The sequence below is a fragment of the Lepidochelys kempii genome, chromosome 1 (genome assembly GCF_965140285.1).
Source record: "Lepidochelys kempii isolate rLepKem1 chromosome 1, rLepKem1.hap1, whole genome shotgun sequence".
Lineage (NCBI taxonomy): Eukaryota > Metazoa > Chordata > Testudines > Cheloniidae > Lepidochelys > Lepidochelys kempii.
Window position 1 is genome coordinate 167462705 of NC_136380.1, and position 17663 is coordinate 167480367.

At 41.6% G+C, this 17663-nt stretch overlaps 1 protein-coding gene across 7 annotated transcripts in view; it reads left to right on the forward strand.

Annotated features, from left to right (window-relative positions):
* GRIK1 (glutamate ionotropic receptor kainate type subunit 1) overlaps window positions 1–17663 on the forward strand; it is a 230603-nt gene that overhangs the window by 102401 nt on the left and 110539 nt on the right. For 6 of the 7 annotated variants that reach the window (XM_073362600.2, XM_073362592.2, XM_073362544.2 and 3 more), the window contains exons 2-3: window positions 8634–8801; window positions 12097–12354. In XM_073362600.2, the coding sequence (XP_073218701.2) occupies window positions 8634–8801; window positions 12097–12354 (426 nt within the window). The remainder of the gene's footprint in view (window positions 1–8633; window positions 8802–12096; window positions 12355–17663) is intronic. The other variant, XM_073362573.2, reaches the window with a different exon arrangement.

The window sequence follows — 17663 nt, forward strand, 5'->3', positions numbered from 1 at the left end:
AAAAAATGAACTCGGGATGACATGTTTGCCAAGCTCATGCAGTTCTCCCCTACTGCTAGGGCCCAGCTGAATGCGTGGAGGCAAACAATTGTTGAGTCGCCTAAAGCATTACATGAATACAAAGAGAGGGGTGCACATGATGAGAGCGGGCAGGATGCTATGTCAAGCTCATGGGGGAGCAAACTGACTTGCTCTGCTGTATGGTGGATCTAATGCGGGAAAGGCAACAAGACCACAGACTGCCACTGCAGCCTCTGAATAACTGTCCTCCCTCCTCCCCAATTTCCATAGCCTCCTCACCCAGACACCCAAGAACGCATGGGGGGTGGGGAGGCTATGGGGACCCACACAGTCAACCCCAGAGGATTGCACAAGCAGCAGAAATCTGGCATATCCTAAATTTTGATTTGGTTTCTGGACTTGTCCTTTCCTCCTCCACCCCTCTAATCCAATACCCCCCTACCCCCATCTAGCTTCTGGATTTCTCTCAATGTTTTGTGCAACAAATAATAAAGAACAGTTTTTAAACAATTGTGACTTTATTTCCTTTCACATACACACGGCGGGTAACTTTAAGAGAAACAAACAACTCTCACACCGTACCCTGGCCAGTCATGAAGTTGGCTTTCAAAGCTTCTCTGATGTGGAGTGCGCCCTGCTGCACTCTAATTGCCCTGTTGTCTGGCTATGCGAAACTGGCTGCCCCCTTACTCTCACAGATATTGTGGAGCACACAACAAGCAGCAATTACAATTGGAATAGTCGTTGTGCTGAGATCTAACCGAGTCAGTAAACTGCACCAGCGCGCTTTCAAACATCCAAACGCACATTCTACCACCATTCTGCACTTGCTCAGTCTATTAGTTGAATTGCTCCTTACTACTGTCCAGGGTGCCTGTGTACGGCTTCATGGCATTAAGGGATAGGCTGGGTCCCCAAGGATAACTATAGGCATTTCAACATCCCCAACAGTAATTTTCTGGTCTGGGAAGTAAGTTCCTTCCTGCAGCTGTTCAAACAGACCAGAGTTCCTGAAGATGCAAGCATCATGCACCTTTCCTGGCCATCCCACGTTGATGTCAGTGAAACGTCCCTTGTGATCCACCAGTGCTTGCAGCACCATGGAAAAGTACCCCTTGCAGTTTACGTACTGGCTGCCCTGGTGTTCAGGGGCCAAGATAGGGATATGTGTTCCATCTATAGCCCCACCGCAGTTAGGGAAGCCCAGTGCATTAAAGCCATCCACAATGGTCTGCACATTTCCAAAAATCACTACCCTACGCTTGATACCAGCTGGTCAATGATTGCATTGGCTACTTGCAGCACAGCAGCCCCCGCAGTAGATGTCCCCACTCCAAACTGATTCCCGACTGACTGGTAGCTGTTGGGCGTTGCTAGCTTCCACAAGGCTATGGCCACTCACTTCTCAACTGTGAGGGCTGCTCTCATTTTGGCATCTTTGCACTTCAGCGCAGGGGACAGCAAGTCAAAGTTCCATGAAAGTGGCCCTACGCATACGGAAGTTTCTCAGCCACTGGGAATCATCCCATACCTGCAACACTATGCTGTCCCACCAGTCTGTGCTTGTTTCCTGGGCCCAGAATCGGTGTTCCACGGCCTGAACCTGGCCCAACAGCACCATGATCTCCCAATCGCCACATGCCATGCCGTCTGTGTCCATGTCATCAGTACAGTAATCGCACTGTCGTCCCTTCCTTGCCCGGTTTTGCAGGTACTGCACGTATTGCTGATAACGCATGAGGTATTTACAATGGTCAAAACTGCAGTGGAGATCTGATCGGGCTCCATGGCTATGGTGCCTGCATGGGTAATCCTGGAAAAAGGGCGCAAAATGTAGAAGAAGGCAGCAGAAGCTGTGCTGTTTGTTTCACGGTAGCTGAACAAAGGCTGAAAATTGTTGTCTTCTGTGGCTTTCATGGAGGTGGGAGCCCAGGACAGACTACATGGAGAAGCTTGGAAGCGTGGCAATAGCGGGAGAGCAGAGTTGGCGGTGGAAGCTGTGCTGCTCAGTTCACGATGGCTGAGCAAAGTTGAGTTGGAGAGGTGGATTCATAGTAGCAGGAGAGCAGCGGTGCACCATCTGCTGAAAGCAGTATGGCATCTGCACGCCAAAAAGTCACGAAACGATTGTCTGCCATAGCTTTCTGACGATACACACCCAGAAACACCCGCAAGAATGTTTTTGCCCCATCATACACTGGGAGCTTAACCCAGAATTCCTATGGGCAGTGGGGACTGTGGGATAGCTACCCACAATGCACCGCTCTCACATTCGATGCTAGCCTTGGTACTGTGGCCGCAATCCGCCGAATTCATGTGCTTTAGTGTGGACACAAGACCAAATATATAAAATAGCTTCTGAAAATTCAAATAGAACTTCAAAATAATTTCTTATTGTAGACATACCCTAAATGTCTTTCTTTAGCCCTTTGCCCATAGTCTCTCAGTGAAAATGGTGAAAGGAGATGGTTTCCCACATCCATCCACAAATTGTGTGTGTGTGTGTACACGCGTGCACACAAAAGATGTGGGACCAGATCCTGCACCCATCCATTTCACACTGATCCAGCAGTGCAAAGCAGAGGGACAGCTGTCATCTCAGTGCAGCTGGGATTCCCCAGATATAAAGGGACCAGGTGACATAAGGCTGCTACATCTGTTTCTACATCACCTGTGTCCCTCCATACCAAGCATGACGGGGGCATGAAAGGAAAGAGCACGATTACAGTGTGTTCCAGTGTTCAGTGGCTCATGAAATAGCTCCCAGGGTACTGTTCTAATCCATGGACTTTAGAGCAGCCCTTACGCTGCTCTAGGTTACAATAGTTCATCCCCTGGTGCGGCTGAGGATTAGAGTAACAGAAAAGGTGTCTTAGATCTAGGTCAAAGGATGGGGGACAATGGGAGATCTTCCAAAGAACTTGAAACAAACATCAGCCCCTTCCGAAAGTCTCCTCCATGGTTGGTGTTCAACTGCGTCATTTCAGGAGCATTGTTTATATCTAGTGTATCACTTTTTTTCTTGTAGAGCCCTCTGGTTAATTCATTTTTAAAATGTTGTACAATCTTCACTTGTATTTAATTGCAACATCTGATAAGTATGATAAAGAACCAGTTTATCACTTAAACTTCTGTTTCTCTTCTAGTTTGGAGCTCACAACAAACTAGGGTGATCAGATAGCAAATGTGAAAAATTGGGACAGAGGGTGGGGGAGGGGTAATAGGAGCTTATATAAGAAAAAGGCCCAAAAAATCAGGACTGTCTATCAGGACTGACTGGACTATAAAAAAAATCTGGACATCTGGTCACCCTACAAACATACATGATAGTGAGGTATTTACTAAATATAGGAAGGTGAATTTAGTGGATTAATTTGTTAAATTTCTTCAGAAATATTAAAAATACAATAGGATAAATTTTATTCACTATCATTTTTAAAGATGCCTGATGAAGGATTTATGGTCTGATATAACCCTTTTCACATTTAGGTCACTGGCTAGAACCAAACCCAGGTCGGTAGGGATCCGAAGTTGTTCGCACAAGAGTAGATTCTACCACTCTTACTCACACTGAGCAGCACCTTACTCTGCGAATAATCCCTTTTATTTGTATGATTAACAGGAATATATTCAAATACAGACCTTATTCAGCATGAAGAAGGGTGGTGGCATCTTGTTCTAAACAACTATGAACAATCAGATAGCTGCTTGTTGGCCTCTGAAAATAATCTATTTAGTGGTCTCAGGCCAGTTTCCAATGAAAAAGCATCCAGCATTTGGTGGCTGCACATCTGATTATGAAGCAGGGTGTTTAGTTGAACTGAAGATGCATGTACAGATACATGTACATATCGATTGCATATCCAAAACAAATGCTTGCAGGCATACCCAGAGTACCTCACACACCAATAAATGCACTGGTATGTATATGGTATAAGCCATTTTCAAAAATACTTTAACACCGTTAGTGTAGACAAGACATATCTAGAATATGGACTAGAGGGGCACTTTAGCATATCCCTCTAAAATACAGCAGTATTTAAGCTATAGCCAGCAGGCTTTTAGAAATACTTTCAGAGTACATTTTTAGAGTACAACAATGCATATACAATTCCCATTGAGACTGCTTTGCAATGATATTCTAATGAGGATTCTGTCCTTTTCAGTAACATTTTTAGGGTGTGCATTTTTTCCCCTTAAAAAAAAAACAAACAAACAATCGATCAGCTTGCAGCTTTTGTGGACACTTCTTATTTGGAGACCAAAAAAGTTCGATGTAAAATTCTGCTTTAAGTATAAATGACTACTGCGAAATATATTAACTATTAATCTTAATTTCTCTTTTCAATTTTTCTGAGTGTATTTAGAAGGTGACCGATAACATCTGAAAAAGTGTTGTCCTAAATACAGATTAACTTAAATATTTCTCGTTTTCCCCATATGGACCTCAATGTAGTCATGAGAGTAGTATCAGTAGATGCCCTGCTCCTGCATGGAAATCAAGAGGGCTGTGTGCAGGCATAGGGATCTGCCCACATGAATCTCATTGAGGATTAGGGCCTTTTAAATAGGTACGTAGATTGCAAATGATTGGGCCAGAATAATGATGATGTAAATGTTCCAGTGGATCGCTCTTGGGTTCTTCTGCATCGGAGTGGGAAGATGCATGCATTTACAAATGTGCATGTGGTGTGTGAAGCACCCAAAATCAGAGAGATCAAACCATTTAAACTATTTCAGGAAACTAAAGTTATAGAAGCATAAAATATTTAGCAAGCAAGAGAGAGATGTTTTGCTAAGATCATAATAGTTTAAAGAAACCAAACGGCAAGAAAAAGAGGATGGCATACTATATAGACAGACCCTGACTTGCTTTAGCACAGAATTATCTCTGTTTGGGAGTAGGTTTAGTCAATGTTTGTATATGTTGGAAGAGGAGAAATAGTCAGCTGATGAGAGGAAGGAAGGTAAATTGTGGTTAACCAACAGAATGGTAAACTAGTTGGCAATGCTGTTGTTCATTATCAATAAGAACTCTAGGACCTGAAACAATTTTGTGCAGTCAGAGTTAACCCTGCAGTACATAATTTAAGATATCACATCTCAAGCAATTACGCTATTTTATATGGATTAGAGAGGTAATATAAACTACATATTTAAAGGAGTAGCTATCGAAATAGGTAACATTGCCATCTTGTTTTCTTTTGATAGCTTCTAGTGCTTTTACTGTTGAGTTAAAGTGCAAAGCAGGTCTTAATTCCACTGTGTATTTCCCTTTCCTGATTGTCAGCTAATGACTATACTAAACCTATATTGGTGACATCAAAACTGCAAGAGATTGCAGTACATTAGCTGAATATAGTCTGATGAATAGAAAATATAAAATTTCACAAGGGGGAAATGGGAAAATATTTAACTGAGAAATCCAGAATATTCTCTAGTGCCTTGCACTAAAAAGGAATAAATTATACTTGCTAAATCAAGTACTGAACCTGGAGACTGCTGTTTAAAGGAGCGCTTTTTTTTTTAAATGGCTGTGTGTTATACATTCATCAAATCAGTGTTCCCAGAAAGCCTGAATGTGTTATTGGCATAAAAAAAGTCTCTAGAGGTTAGTATATATTCCAGTCACCCCAAATCATAAGTCTAAGCACCAGATCAGAAAGACCTGAGAACCCTGATACATACTAGCCTTCCTTCCCCCTAAACTTCCCTGTGAGAACCACCAAGGCATTCCATTATAATGTTCAGTTCCCCTCAAAAAAAACAAACAAAAAACCAAAACAGTCACACCTGTTACTCTTTAAAAGGCTCTTCCTTGGAAATCCCACCTCAAGTTTCCAGAAAGACTTAACTTCAGTTGTCAGCAGTATAATCAGGAGCAGATCACAGATTTTATTTTCTGGCCTCTGAAAATATAACAGAAGCAGAACAGAACCTAGGAACTAATATAGTTGCCCATGTGGAATGGCATGCAGCCATGATCCTATCAGATTTTACAAGTTTAAGAAGGGTTGAGTCAGTATTTGGGTGGGACATTTCCCCAAAACCACCTGCCTACATGCTGCAAGAAGTATTGTGGGTGATTATTCAATAGGTAGTGTTCGCCCCTTTGAGAAACTGCTGAACCAATTCTCCAGCACAGTGCTAGTGGGCACTGTGTTGCTGGAGGTGTCATTTTTCTTGAGCACTTTTGGAACTTTTTGTAGGAACAGGGACATTAGTTCTAGTTTTGTCACCAAAGTCCAACTTCAGAAGCTGCATTTTACCTACTTACATTTCTCCCTGCAGTTTCAATATGATAGTGGCATGCTTTATCCTTCATTGTTGTGCAGCATTTGTGTGTGCTGTCAAACAGCTGGAATTTTTCACCCCAGAAGCAGCTTCATTTCACTAGTGGATAAAATGATCCCCGAGTAATGGGCCAGTTTTGCTCCCATTAAGGCCCCATTCCTCCAAGTGGCTTCATGTGGGTGGCCCCACCATGGTGTTAATACAATGTTAATATGAGAGTTAAAATTTTTCAAGTCATGAAGTGTTAAAGTTAAGGCTCCAATAGCAACATTAACTCACATTGCATACATGCAGCATCTTCCCTTCCTACCTTTCTTGCTAAATGGTTACCAGTAACTTAATATATTTCTGTTTATATTAAAGAGGTCACAAAATGTACAGCATACGTGCATGTTGCTGTAAGATCCTTGGTCTGGATCCAGCACGGTGGTGCAGCTGCTTTGTGGTGTAGTGCTGATGCAACGTGACCCTCAAGCTGCTATTGCTGATTGCGGGCGGATCAGCCCAGCAGCACAGTCAAGCCTCCAGTAGCCTAGAATCCACCTTGGCTATACCAGTATCAAGGGCATGGCCAAGGTGTTCCTGTTGATCCTTCGCTGCTATTTGAGACCCTTGGAGTTAAGCATAATAAAGCTATACAAGATCCCTAAAGAGCACAATTTAGAGCAGCTTTCACCTGCTCCCATTTACACAAATGACTTAGTGCACAGCTAGCCTAGAAGCAAGGGCACAAATCCAATCTTTGCAGTCCCTGCTCCTGAGCTGTGCGGGGTGCTTTTTGGTGGCAGCCTAAAATTTGGGCCCTTGATTTTTATACTTCCTGACTCTTATTAATTTTAAGTATCCAGACTTCTAAGTTTGTGGTTTAATATAGTCATGGCCATAATTCCTTCACAAAACCACAGCGTTTGCATTCTAAGTCTCAGTGTTCAGCTGTTTGGGGATTTCTGTGTGAAAGTCCAGCAATAAGCTTTCAAAACAGGAAAAATGTTTATTTGTCCTCTGGGCCTGGGGGAGTTTGCCCAAATTTTAACCAAAAAAATCCAAAAACCTTCCAGGCAGAGATTAAGCTTGGAAACTTTCAGCCCAAGTAGGGTTTTTATTGGAAAATTTGAAGCATCTGAAAACTAGGAATTAAAGAAATCATTTTGCAACTTTATGATAGCACGGTCTAACCAAGCAACCGATACAAGACAACCCAGATTTTACCTTGCTCTATATGGCTGGAGTGGGGACAGTTGTGTTAGGAGCCTTCCCCAAACTTCCTGTGCCAAGGTTGACCTTTACTACAGTCCTTGCACTCCCCTGATTAACAAAATGCCATGAGGTTAGCACAGCTGCTAGCTCAAGCCTCTCCAGAGGAGGTAGAATCATAACCCCACGCTCCTTTCCACTGGTCGGCAGGAGCAACAGGTGGTATAATGCTTGTACAAGGCACAATGCCCCCCAGAGGTCTAACTGAGGTAGCTCATCTCTGCTTAATGCCCTCAATGCCCGGCTGTGCCTGAAATGGGTAAAGTTCTAAGGGCAACGTTTTCAAAGTACTTAAAATCACTTTTGAAAATTGGACATAAGAGCTGCCATACTTGGTCACACCATGATCCACCTTGCCCAGTATCCTGGTTCTGACAGTGGCCCATAACAAAGTTTCTGGAGGAGCATACAGAACAGAGCAATTATGAAGTGATCTGCCCACCTTCCACTCCAGCTTCTGGCAGTCAGAGGTTTAGGGTCACCCCAAGTATGTGACTGTCCTTGACCATCTTGACTAATAGCCATGATGGACCTATCCTCCATGAACTTATCCAGTTCTTTTTGGAAACCACTTATACTTTTGGACATCACCACATCCAGAGCATTGAGTTCCAGAGGTTAGTTGTGCACTGTGTGAAAAAAGTACTGCCTCTTGTTTACATTAAAACTGCTGCCTATTAATTTCATTGAGTAACCCCTGTGTTTTGTATTGTGTGAAAGGGCAAACAACACTTCTCTATTTCCACACTATTCATGATTTAGGCTCTATGTCACTTATATGCCTTGAAATTTTTATCCAAAAGTATGTTACTTTAAAAATATTTACCTAGAACATGTGCAGCATCTTTCACAGATGTCTCTACAGATAGTGTGTAGAATATGGATTTATTCTACAGTAATATCATGGATAAAATGAATGACCCCACATCCATTAGTCTTAAAATCCTAGTTTAACAATGCTGAATACTCAGGCTATTATTGCTCATAATGTGCTTTTATCTTCCATGTATAGTGATGAATGAAGAAGTGAATAATGCTTCTCCTTTATCTCCTTGCTTCTACAGGAGGAATATTTGAAACTGTGGAAAATGAACCTGTTAACGTTGAAGAATTAGCTTTCAAGTTTGCAGTCACCAACATTAACAGAAACAGAACACTGATGCCTAATACCACATTAACCTATGACATCCAGAGAATTAACATCTTTGATAGTTTCGAAGCTTCAAGACGAGGTAATTATCTTAATATTTTAATCTTCTGTAATTTGTATGTTCTGTACAGTGTTATGCTTTTGCGGTAGCTCAGATATTTAGAGACAAAGTATAGCAGGAAAATTCAGTCTATAGCATTATTGGGAGGTAAGAGCTAAAGCTGGAAGACACTTTACTCTTATCTAGTCTTTGATAAGCTAACACCACCAAATGGAAGATGGCAGGGCCAACCCAATTCTCTTTAAAAAAATGGATTTACCATAGAATTCTGAAGAAAATGAAAGTAGGTTAGAAGAGAACAGTGAGATGTCATGTCTCATAATTAAGATACATTGATATACAGAATTCACACCAAAACTAATTCCAAGGTACTAAGAACAGGGTGAATGAAGAGGTTATCCTGAAATGTTAACACTTTGCGAAACAGCAGATGGGTTGCTCTAGTCTAACCATTTATAAAAATTGGGCTTGAAAAAGTAAGAAATATATATTCTCATCCATTTATTTTCCCTGAAAAGATGACAAGTGTCTGACACCTCATCTAACGTGCAGACTAAAAGTCAAAATCTCATCTGGGACTGTTACTTGTTTCCTTGGACACAGCCTAATCATTCATTTCTAAAAGACATCCTTAAGTATGCTAAGAGTCCATAGACAGTAGTTGCGTTCCCTGAATTCAAACACGGTCACAAAAGTTGATTGAAACAAGACTAGAAAAGAGAGCCATAAATCACCAAGGCTTGAGGATGTGCTTTGCAGTTCATTCATTAAAATAATGTGGGTTACTGTAAAAGCAAATGCATAAAATAAGTTTGCTAGAAGGCAAGTTCAGGATTTCTGAACTAGATATGCAGACCCACATCATGAGTCTTGTTAGGAACAATGACTTGCTCCTTGTTATTTATATATTTGCCTCATAGCACTCAGTGTAATTTATTACTCAACTTAAAAACAAAAACAAAACGAAAACCGGGGAGCTGCTTCAGACAAAATTATAAAATTCCCTTATAAGACAGTTCTCTGTAGTTTTTCTTGTTAATTTGCCTTTCAAATATCATTTCTGGACTCATGCATACTACATAGGTCGTGGTAGGTTTTAACAGACAGAATTTCAGATTCCATAAAAAGATCCTACCTTGTGGCTACTGAGAACTACTATTAAACTCATATTCCAAACCACATCAAATAAAAACGTTTACTTTTTGTCCTCATAAAACATTGACAGCATCTTTATGATTTTAGGATTGTTAGGATATAGATATTCAGGCCTGCCTGTAAAGGCCTATACTTTAAGAATGTAGGTATATGTTTATCATTTAGCTAGTAATAGGAGGTATACAAGAAAGAATCTGTGTAAGGGCCTTCTCTCACTGTGACAGTCTGAGGCCCTGTTCTTAGGCCAATGCCTTTGGCTAAGCAGCAGAGGCAGTCATATGCTGGGAAGCGCACGGTCACATCCTCACATTCCAAACTAGTCAATATGGGGCTGTTAGGAAGGTGATCAGATATATCACCTCCAGAGAAAGGGAAGAACCTAGAAGATATAAAAGGAAATTTAGGTTGATAGTTTTCTGTCTAGTAAGAACTCACTTATCAATAGACAGCTGGGAAACCCTTATGTCTTTATAGATGTAGTTGTGAAATCCTCACTTCTGTATTGTTTTGTCATTATAGTTCCCACTTCGCTATTGTTTACTGGCATGGTCTCTGTCTGGTTCTGTGATTGTTTGTCTGCTGTATAATTTATTTTGCTGGGTGTAAACTAATTAAGGTGGTGGGATATAATTGGTTAGGTAATCATGTTACAATATGTTAGGATTGGTTAGGTACATTTAAGTAGAATGATTGGTTAAGGTATACCTAAGAATATTACTATATAAATTAGGGAAAAACAGGAAGTAAGTTGGGATTCGAAAATAAGGAAAAAGGAACTTGGATTTAAGCTTGCTGGAAGATCACCCCAATAAACATCAAATTGTTTGCACCTTTGGACTTTGGGTATTGTTGCTCTCTGTTCATGCGAGAAGGACCAGGGAAGTGGGAGAGTGAAGGAATAAGCTTTAACAGACATCAGTACCCACAATCCTTTAAGAAGGCTTGCAAATTAAACCTTGGAAAGCCATGTTTCATGCGGTGTGCGTACACAGTGCTCATTTGTAAGCTGAGAAAATAAGAAGTGCTTGATTTTCTGTCACATTGGACTAGTATCATAGAGCTAAATATTAGCAGAGAAGAGCTCAAGCTCATTGTCTTTGTTTGGATAATTTTAAGCATTTCAAGTAATTGCAGTTTATTTTGTGTTATTCAACATTTCCAACAAACAAGAATCAGATCACTGCAGGCTACATGGAATGGTTTCACCCCAACCCATAAAGATTAGAAATATTTGCAGCTAGATTTCTATCACATACACAAGAGCTGTGAATTTTGTTGCATTTTAGAATGATTAGCCTGAGGAAAAGAGGAGAGGAACAGAGAGGTGTAGAGCAACATGGGTGTGGGGTTTTTTAGTTTATCGCTAGAAATAGCATACATTATGGTGATTGGAGTAAAGGTATCCTGCTTTGATATGATTTCCAGAACAATCTTATTTTTTTTCTTATGATATCACTGGCTTGGGCCTGCTCTTATTAATTGCAATGGGAATTTTGCTATTGACCCCAGTGGGAGCAAGACTGGATCGAATATGCATTACATCATTTTGCATTTAAATTACTTAATCGCTAGAAGACATTTGCTTGACATTTTAAAAATGAATATACCAATGTGCAGCGAATCTCCATTTCTCTTTTTATTGGAAATAACGTCCCTGACCCTTAATAGTAAAAAGCAAGAAATATACAACACGAATCACAATGCCCTTGCTTCTTTATAACTCTTTGGCTTGAAATTAACAAACTAACTCATTTTGATAGCAGTTGGCCAACCTCTCCATTGTCACTCTGCCATGAAACTTAATTCATATGACATTCATTTGACATATAGGTTTTCAGTGTAGCTCTAGGTTTCTCCAGGATAACACCACATTGAGTGAGGCATTTCAGCTCAGTCTGATGAAAGGTAATGAAGTGAAACAGTCATCTTATTTTTTATTTGCTGCGAGTTGATTCTGTGATATACTGCTCATCAGCTGTGCAATGTAAAGTATCTCTAATGCAGGTGCCTTGGGGGACTGGAGAGCAGCGCGGTCACCCATTCTCAAAAGCACGCCTTTCAATACACAAAATGTACCACAAAACCAAAACTAAAAATGCAGCACGTTACCTGACTTTGCAGATCATTTACAGCTCTTTTCTCCCCTTCCTCTCTTTCACAGCATGTGACCAGCTTGCGCTTGGTGTAGCTGCACTGTTTGGTCCCTCCCACAGTTCCTCGGTCAGTGCAGTGCAGTCTATTTGCAATGCTCTTGAAGTTCCACATATACAGACCCGATGGAAGCACCCTACAGTGGATAACAAAGATACATTTTATATCAACCTCTACCCAGACTATGCAGCGATCAGTAGGGCAATTTTGGATTTGGTATTATATTACAACTGGAAAATAGTGACAGTAGTATATGAAGACAGTACAGGTACGTAACCGTTGGGGCATGTTTATATATAAAGATATTTTGTTTCATAAAAACTGAAGGTAGTAGGATGTAGCACATATGGGAGAATTCTCCTAGGATGTAGTGTAGAAACTTATCACTTGACACCCTTTTACAAGTTTTCACTTTATCAGAATTCAGAGCTGCCCATTCAAGTGCTACCACCCTTGCGGTACCAGCTGGTGCTTTGCATACAGAAAGAATATGGTTTGACCACTGCTATAAAATGACATTGTGCTTTTCATCACTGAGAACAATAATACAAAATCAAATAGCTAATCTCCACAGGCTGTGCTGAGTAATAGTTTGTGTGAGTATGCTCTAGGAATTATTTTGGGGAAGTTCTGTGGCCTGCATTACACAGGAGGTCAGACTAGATGATCACAGTGATCCCTTCTGGCCTTGGAATCTATGAATGTCAGGTTGAGAATTGCACTGATGCATAGCTGACCTGGAAGTAATTGTATGTAGAAGATTACTGTTGAGTAACTCAAATTGAAGCCATTTTAACATGGATGATATCGGTGTCCCCTGAAATTGTGCCCTGAAATCACCAGCCTGGATAACAAGTGAGTGAGTATCTGAAAGTCAGGCTGTGCGTTCTGCAGTTGCTGCTGATGCTGCTCCCCTGGAAATGAAATTCAGAAGAATGTATTCCTCTTGTGGTGAAGTTCCCTTCCCCATGTGCATAATGTGGTACGTGGATGACACTTTCATTGCTGTACACTGGGATACCATAGAATATCAGGGTTGGAAGGGACCTCAGGAGGTCATCTAGTCCAACCCCCTGCTCGAAGCAGGACCAATCCCCAATTAAATCATCCCAGCCAGGGCTTTGTCAAGCCTGACCTTAAAAACTTCTAAGGAAGGAGATTCTACCACCTCCCTAGGTAATGCATTCCAGTGTTTCACCACCCTCCTAGTGAAAAAGTTTTTCCTAATATCCAACCTAAACCTCCCCCACTGCAACTTGAGACCATTACTCCTTGTCCTGTCCTCTTCTACCACTGAGAATAGTCTAGAACCATCCTCTCTGGAACCACCTCTCAGGTAGTTGAAAGCAGCTATCAAATCCCCCCTGAGTTTCTTCTCTTCTGCAGACTAAACAATCCCAGTTCCCTCAGCCTCTCCTCATAAGTCATGTGTTCAAGACCCCTAATCATTTTTGTTGCCCTTCGCTGGACTCTCTCCAGTTTATCCACATCCTTCTTGTAGTGTGGGGCCCAAAACTGGACACAGTACTCCAGATGAGGCCTCACCAATGTTGAATAGAGGGGAACGATCACGTCCCTCGATCTGCTGGCTATGCCCCTACTTATACATCCCAAAATGCCACTGGCCTTCTTGGCAACAAGGGCCCACTGCTGACTCATATCCAGCTTCTCGTCCACTGTCACCCCTAGGTCCTTTTCCACAGAACTGCTGCCTAGCCATTCGGTCCCTAGTCTGTAGCAGTGCATTGGGTTCTTCTGTCCTAAGTGCAGGACCCTGCATTTATCCTTATTGAACCTCATCAGATTTCTTCTGGCCCAATCCTCCAATTTGTCTAGGTCCCTCTGTATCCTATCCCTGCCCTCTAGCGTAACTACCACTCCTCCCAGTTTAGTATCATCCACAAATTTGCTGAGAGTGCAATCTACACCATCCTCCAGATCATTTATGAAGATATTGAACAAAACCAGCCCCAGGACTGACCCCTGGGGCACTCCACTTGACACTGGCTGCCAACTAGACATGGAGCCATTGATCACTACCTGTTGAGCCCGACAATCTAGCCAACTTTCTACCCACCTTATAGTGCATTCATCCAGCCCATACTTCTTTAACTTGCTGACAAGAATACTGTGGGAGACCATATCAAAAGCTTTGCTAAAGTCAAGAAACAATACATCCACTGCTTTCCCTTCATCCACAGAACCAGTAATCATAGAAGGCGATTAGATTAGTCAGGCATGACCTACCCTTGGTGAATCCATACTGACTGTTCCTGATCACTTTCCTCTCATGTAAGTGCTTCAGGATTGATTCTCTGAGGACCTGCTCCATGATTTTTCTGGGGACTGAGGTGAGGCTGACTGGCCTGTAGTTCCCAGAATCCTCCTTCTTCCCTTTTTTAAAGATGGGCACTACATTAGCCTTTTTCCAGTCATCTGGGACTTCCCCCGTTCGCCACGAGTTTTCAAAGATAATGGCCAATGGCTCTGCAATCACAGCCGCCAATTCCTTTAGCACTCTCTGATGCAACTCGTCTGGCCCCATGGACTTGTGCACGTCCAGCTTTTCTAAGTAGTCCCTAACCACCTCTTTCTCCACAGAGGGCTGGCCATCTACTCCCCATGTTGTGATGCCCAGCGCAGCAGTCTGGGAGCTGTCCTTGTTAGTGAAGACAGAGGCAAAAAAAGCTGTCCTTGTTAGTGAAGACAGAGGCAAAAAAAGCATTGAGCACATTAGCTTTTTCCACATCCTCTGTCACCAGGTTGCCTCCCTCATTCAGTAAGGGGCCCACACTTTCCTTGGCTTTCTTCTTGTTGCCAACATACCTGAAGAAATCCTTCTTGTTACTCTTGACATCTCTTGCTAGCTGCAGCTCCAGGTGCGATTTGGCCCTCCTGATTTCATTCCTACATGCCCGAGCAATATTTTTATACTCTTCCCTGGTCATATGTCCAACCTTCCACTTCTTGTAAGCTTCTTTTTTATGTTTAAGATCCGCTAGGATTTCTCCGTTAAGCCAAGCTGGTCGCCTGCCATATTTACTATTCTTTCTTTAGAAGATCAGTACCACTAGCATATATCCTTTTGTTCAGTGAAGGAAGAGATTTGCAGAAACTTTTGCCTTCCTGGGAACATGGTCAAGTGTTTCCAAAGGTGGCGGAAGACTAGGAATTTGCCCTGAATGCTCCTTAAGAATTTCTGAATATTTGAAAGAGACTGGATTTGCAATGGACATGGATTATCAACTCATTCAGACTATGGTAGCAGATGTTAGTGCCCAGGTTGGCAAAGTCTAAAACCATGCTGATATAGCAACAACCATATTTCAACCAGTGCCATTCCCCTCACTAATGTGGAAAAAGATTCAGTTACTGAGAATCGTGTTAACCAAACTGCATCTCCTCAGGTAGCCTACAGAACCATTCTAACCCACATTTCTCAGAAAAGGTCCTGTTAGCACATCAGCCAGTGAAACAATGCCACAATCATCTTTACAAGAAATGTTTGAATATCATCGTCAGCAGTGGCAGATTAGCCACTGGGCCAACAGGGCCTGTGCCTGGGACCATGGCCAATTGGGAGGCCCCTGGAAAAATGGGCACCGCTGTGCACCCACCCACTCTGCCCTGACCCCATTTCCCCAGCAGACACACCAGGGGTGGGGGCAGAGTGGGTGGGTGCAGGCAGAAGTGGTAGGGAGGGGCCCCAACTTGCACTGGCCCAGAGCCCCACAAACGCCTAATCTGCCTCTGACCAGGCATAGTCTAAACCAGTGTAGACAGACTTAAAATTTTGCACCTGTTGCAGGAAAAGTTTATGTGCAACATTCCATTTACAGCTTATAGAAATTTTCAAACTGTCAGATCTCAAAACATAGGAACTCCAAGCAAAAAGGGATACAGACACATTTTTCATAAGGCAGCCCAGAGACTCAGATGAAATTACATTTCAGGGCAACACCTTTAAAATCACAAAGGTGATTCTTTAACATGCTTCCAAACACAACGCAGAGGCCAGTGGAACTGAGCTAACTAAACCACACTTGCATTTTAGACAAATGCAGCGCACACTCATACATGCTCTTCTCAATGCAAGCAAAAATAAAATAAATAAATAAAAATCAAGGCTGAAGTTGCATAGCCTCAGCTTCCAACAGCCAGTTGAAAGTAATGCCATTTTAAAGTCTTTATTCAGTCAAAAACCTCTCAGTTACATTAGTTAAGAGCTTTGGCTAAGAAAATGATTCAGGGCTGAGTCCACTACCAGCACCCAAGGGACACTGGATACATCCAGTATCTCTCTGGAATTCATATGAGCTGCTTCTTATAACACAGCTAGAGGAGGGTAGAGTCTTTAGCAACACAATCCCTGCTACCCCAGGGGTCAAGGTATTAAGCTTACAACTTTAGGGTGGGATTTAAAAAAAAAAGTGCTCTGTGTTAGCTTAACTCCAACATCAATGGCAGAGTTATGTTAAGGTTTCGTCTTCATGGTCAGAAAGGATTGCTTTTATAGCAGGATAGCTAACCAGCATTGGCTATCACTGTAAAATCCTAGTGGGAGTTGGAGGGAGAAAGAGCACTGTATTTTTATTGTGAGGCAAAACTAGGTGAGATCAGCTATAGGTTGGTGTATAGCATTGACTTCACCTCTATAGTTTACCTCTCAGTAAAACCACACTGCTTTGTTTCCACTAGGATTGTTACAGTGGGATAGTTAATGTACATTTAGTTATCCCAGTTTTAAAAAAAAAAAATCCTATCTTTTTTGCAGTGAAGACACAGCCTACACTAAGCGCTTTTGAAACTCCTATCATTCATCTGCCACAACTCTCCCCTCCCAAATGTGGTATTGCACTGCTGACCATATACGACTTAATTTTCTTCTTTTCCTATTGTCTATTGAGTTCACATAGAAAGATAGGGGGGCTTTCACACCCCTATACAGGAATTCAAATGGTGTCTAAATAGATCCTTTGATACTTGTTTATCCACCCCTATTCTGTACAATCCAAGTATCTTACTATTGACCACAAAACCCTTAAATGGGATGCTCAGAACTGATCATTTATATCATAAAATAGATGTCAAAAAATGTTATGACCACAGAATCCTTGCTAGCCACATCTGGAGTTTTAAGGTTAGGTTAGTCTCTAAGGTGCCACTAGTACTCCTTTTCTTTTAGGAAGGTTATTGTAGCTCAGCAACGTTTTGTTGGATTCACAAGACAAGATGTCAATATATTTATGGATATAGAAATGTAAATTTATGTTTCAGTCTAGCAATATATTACCCAATTAGCATTAAAAACATGAAGTGTTGCTTACTTACATTCCAGAGATGATTAATGTTAAAGAGATTTGATCTGCAGAGATATTTACAATGTAAATGAATAATCAATCATGACATTAAATAGGAGTCGGCAGAGCAAACAAGTCAAGTATGATCAATAAAAGACGCCACCTTTGGATTCTGAGCAGGAACTGCTTGGCTCGGGGTTTTTTTTAAGTTACTACACTATAAAAAGAAAAAAACTTACTAAAACTGTAGGAAAACAGCAAACCTCATTTTTTCTTA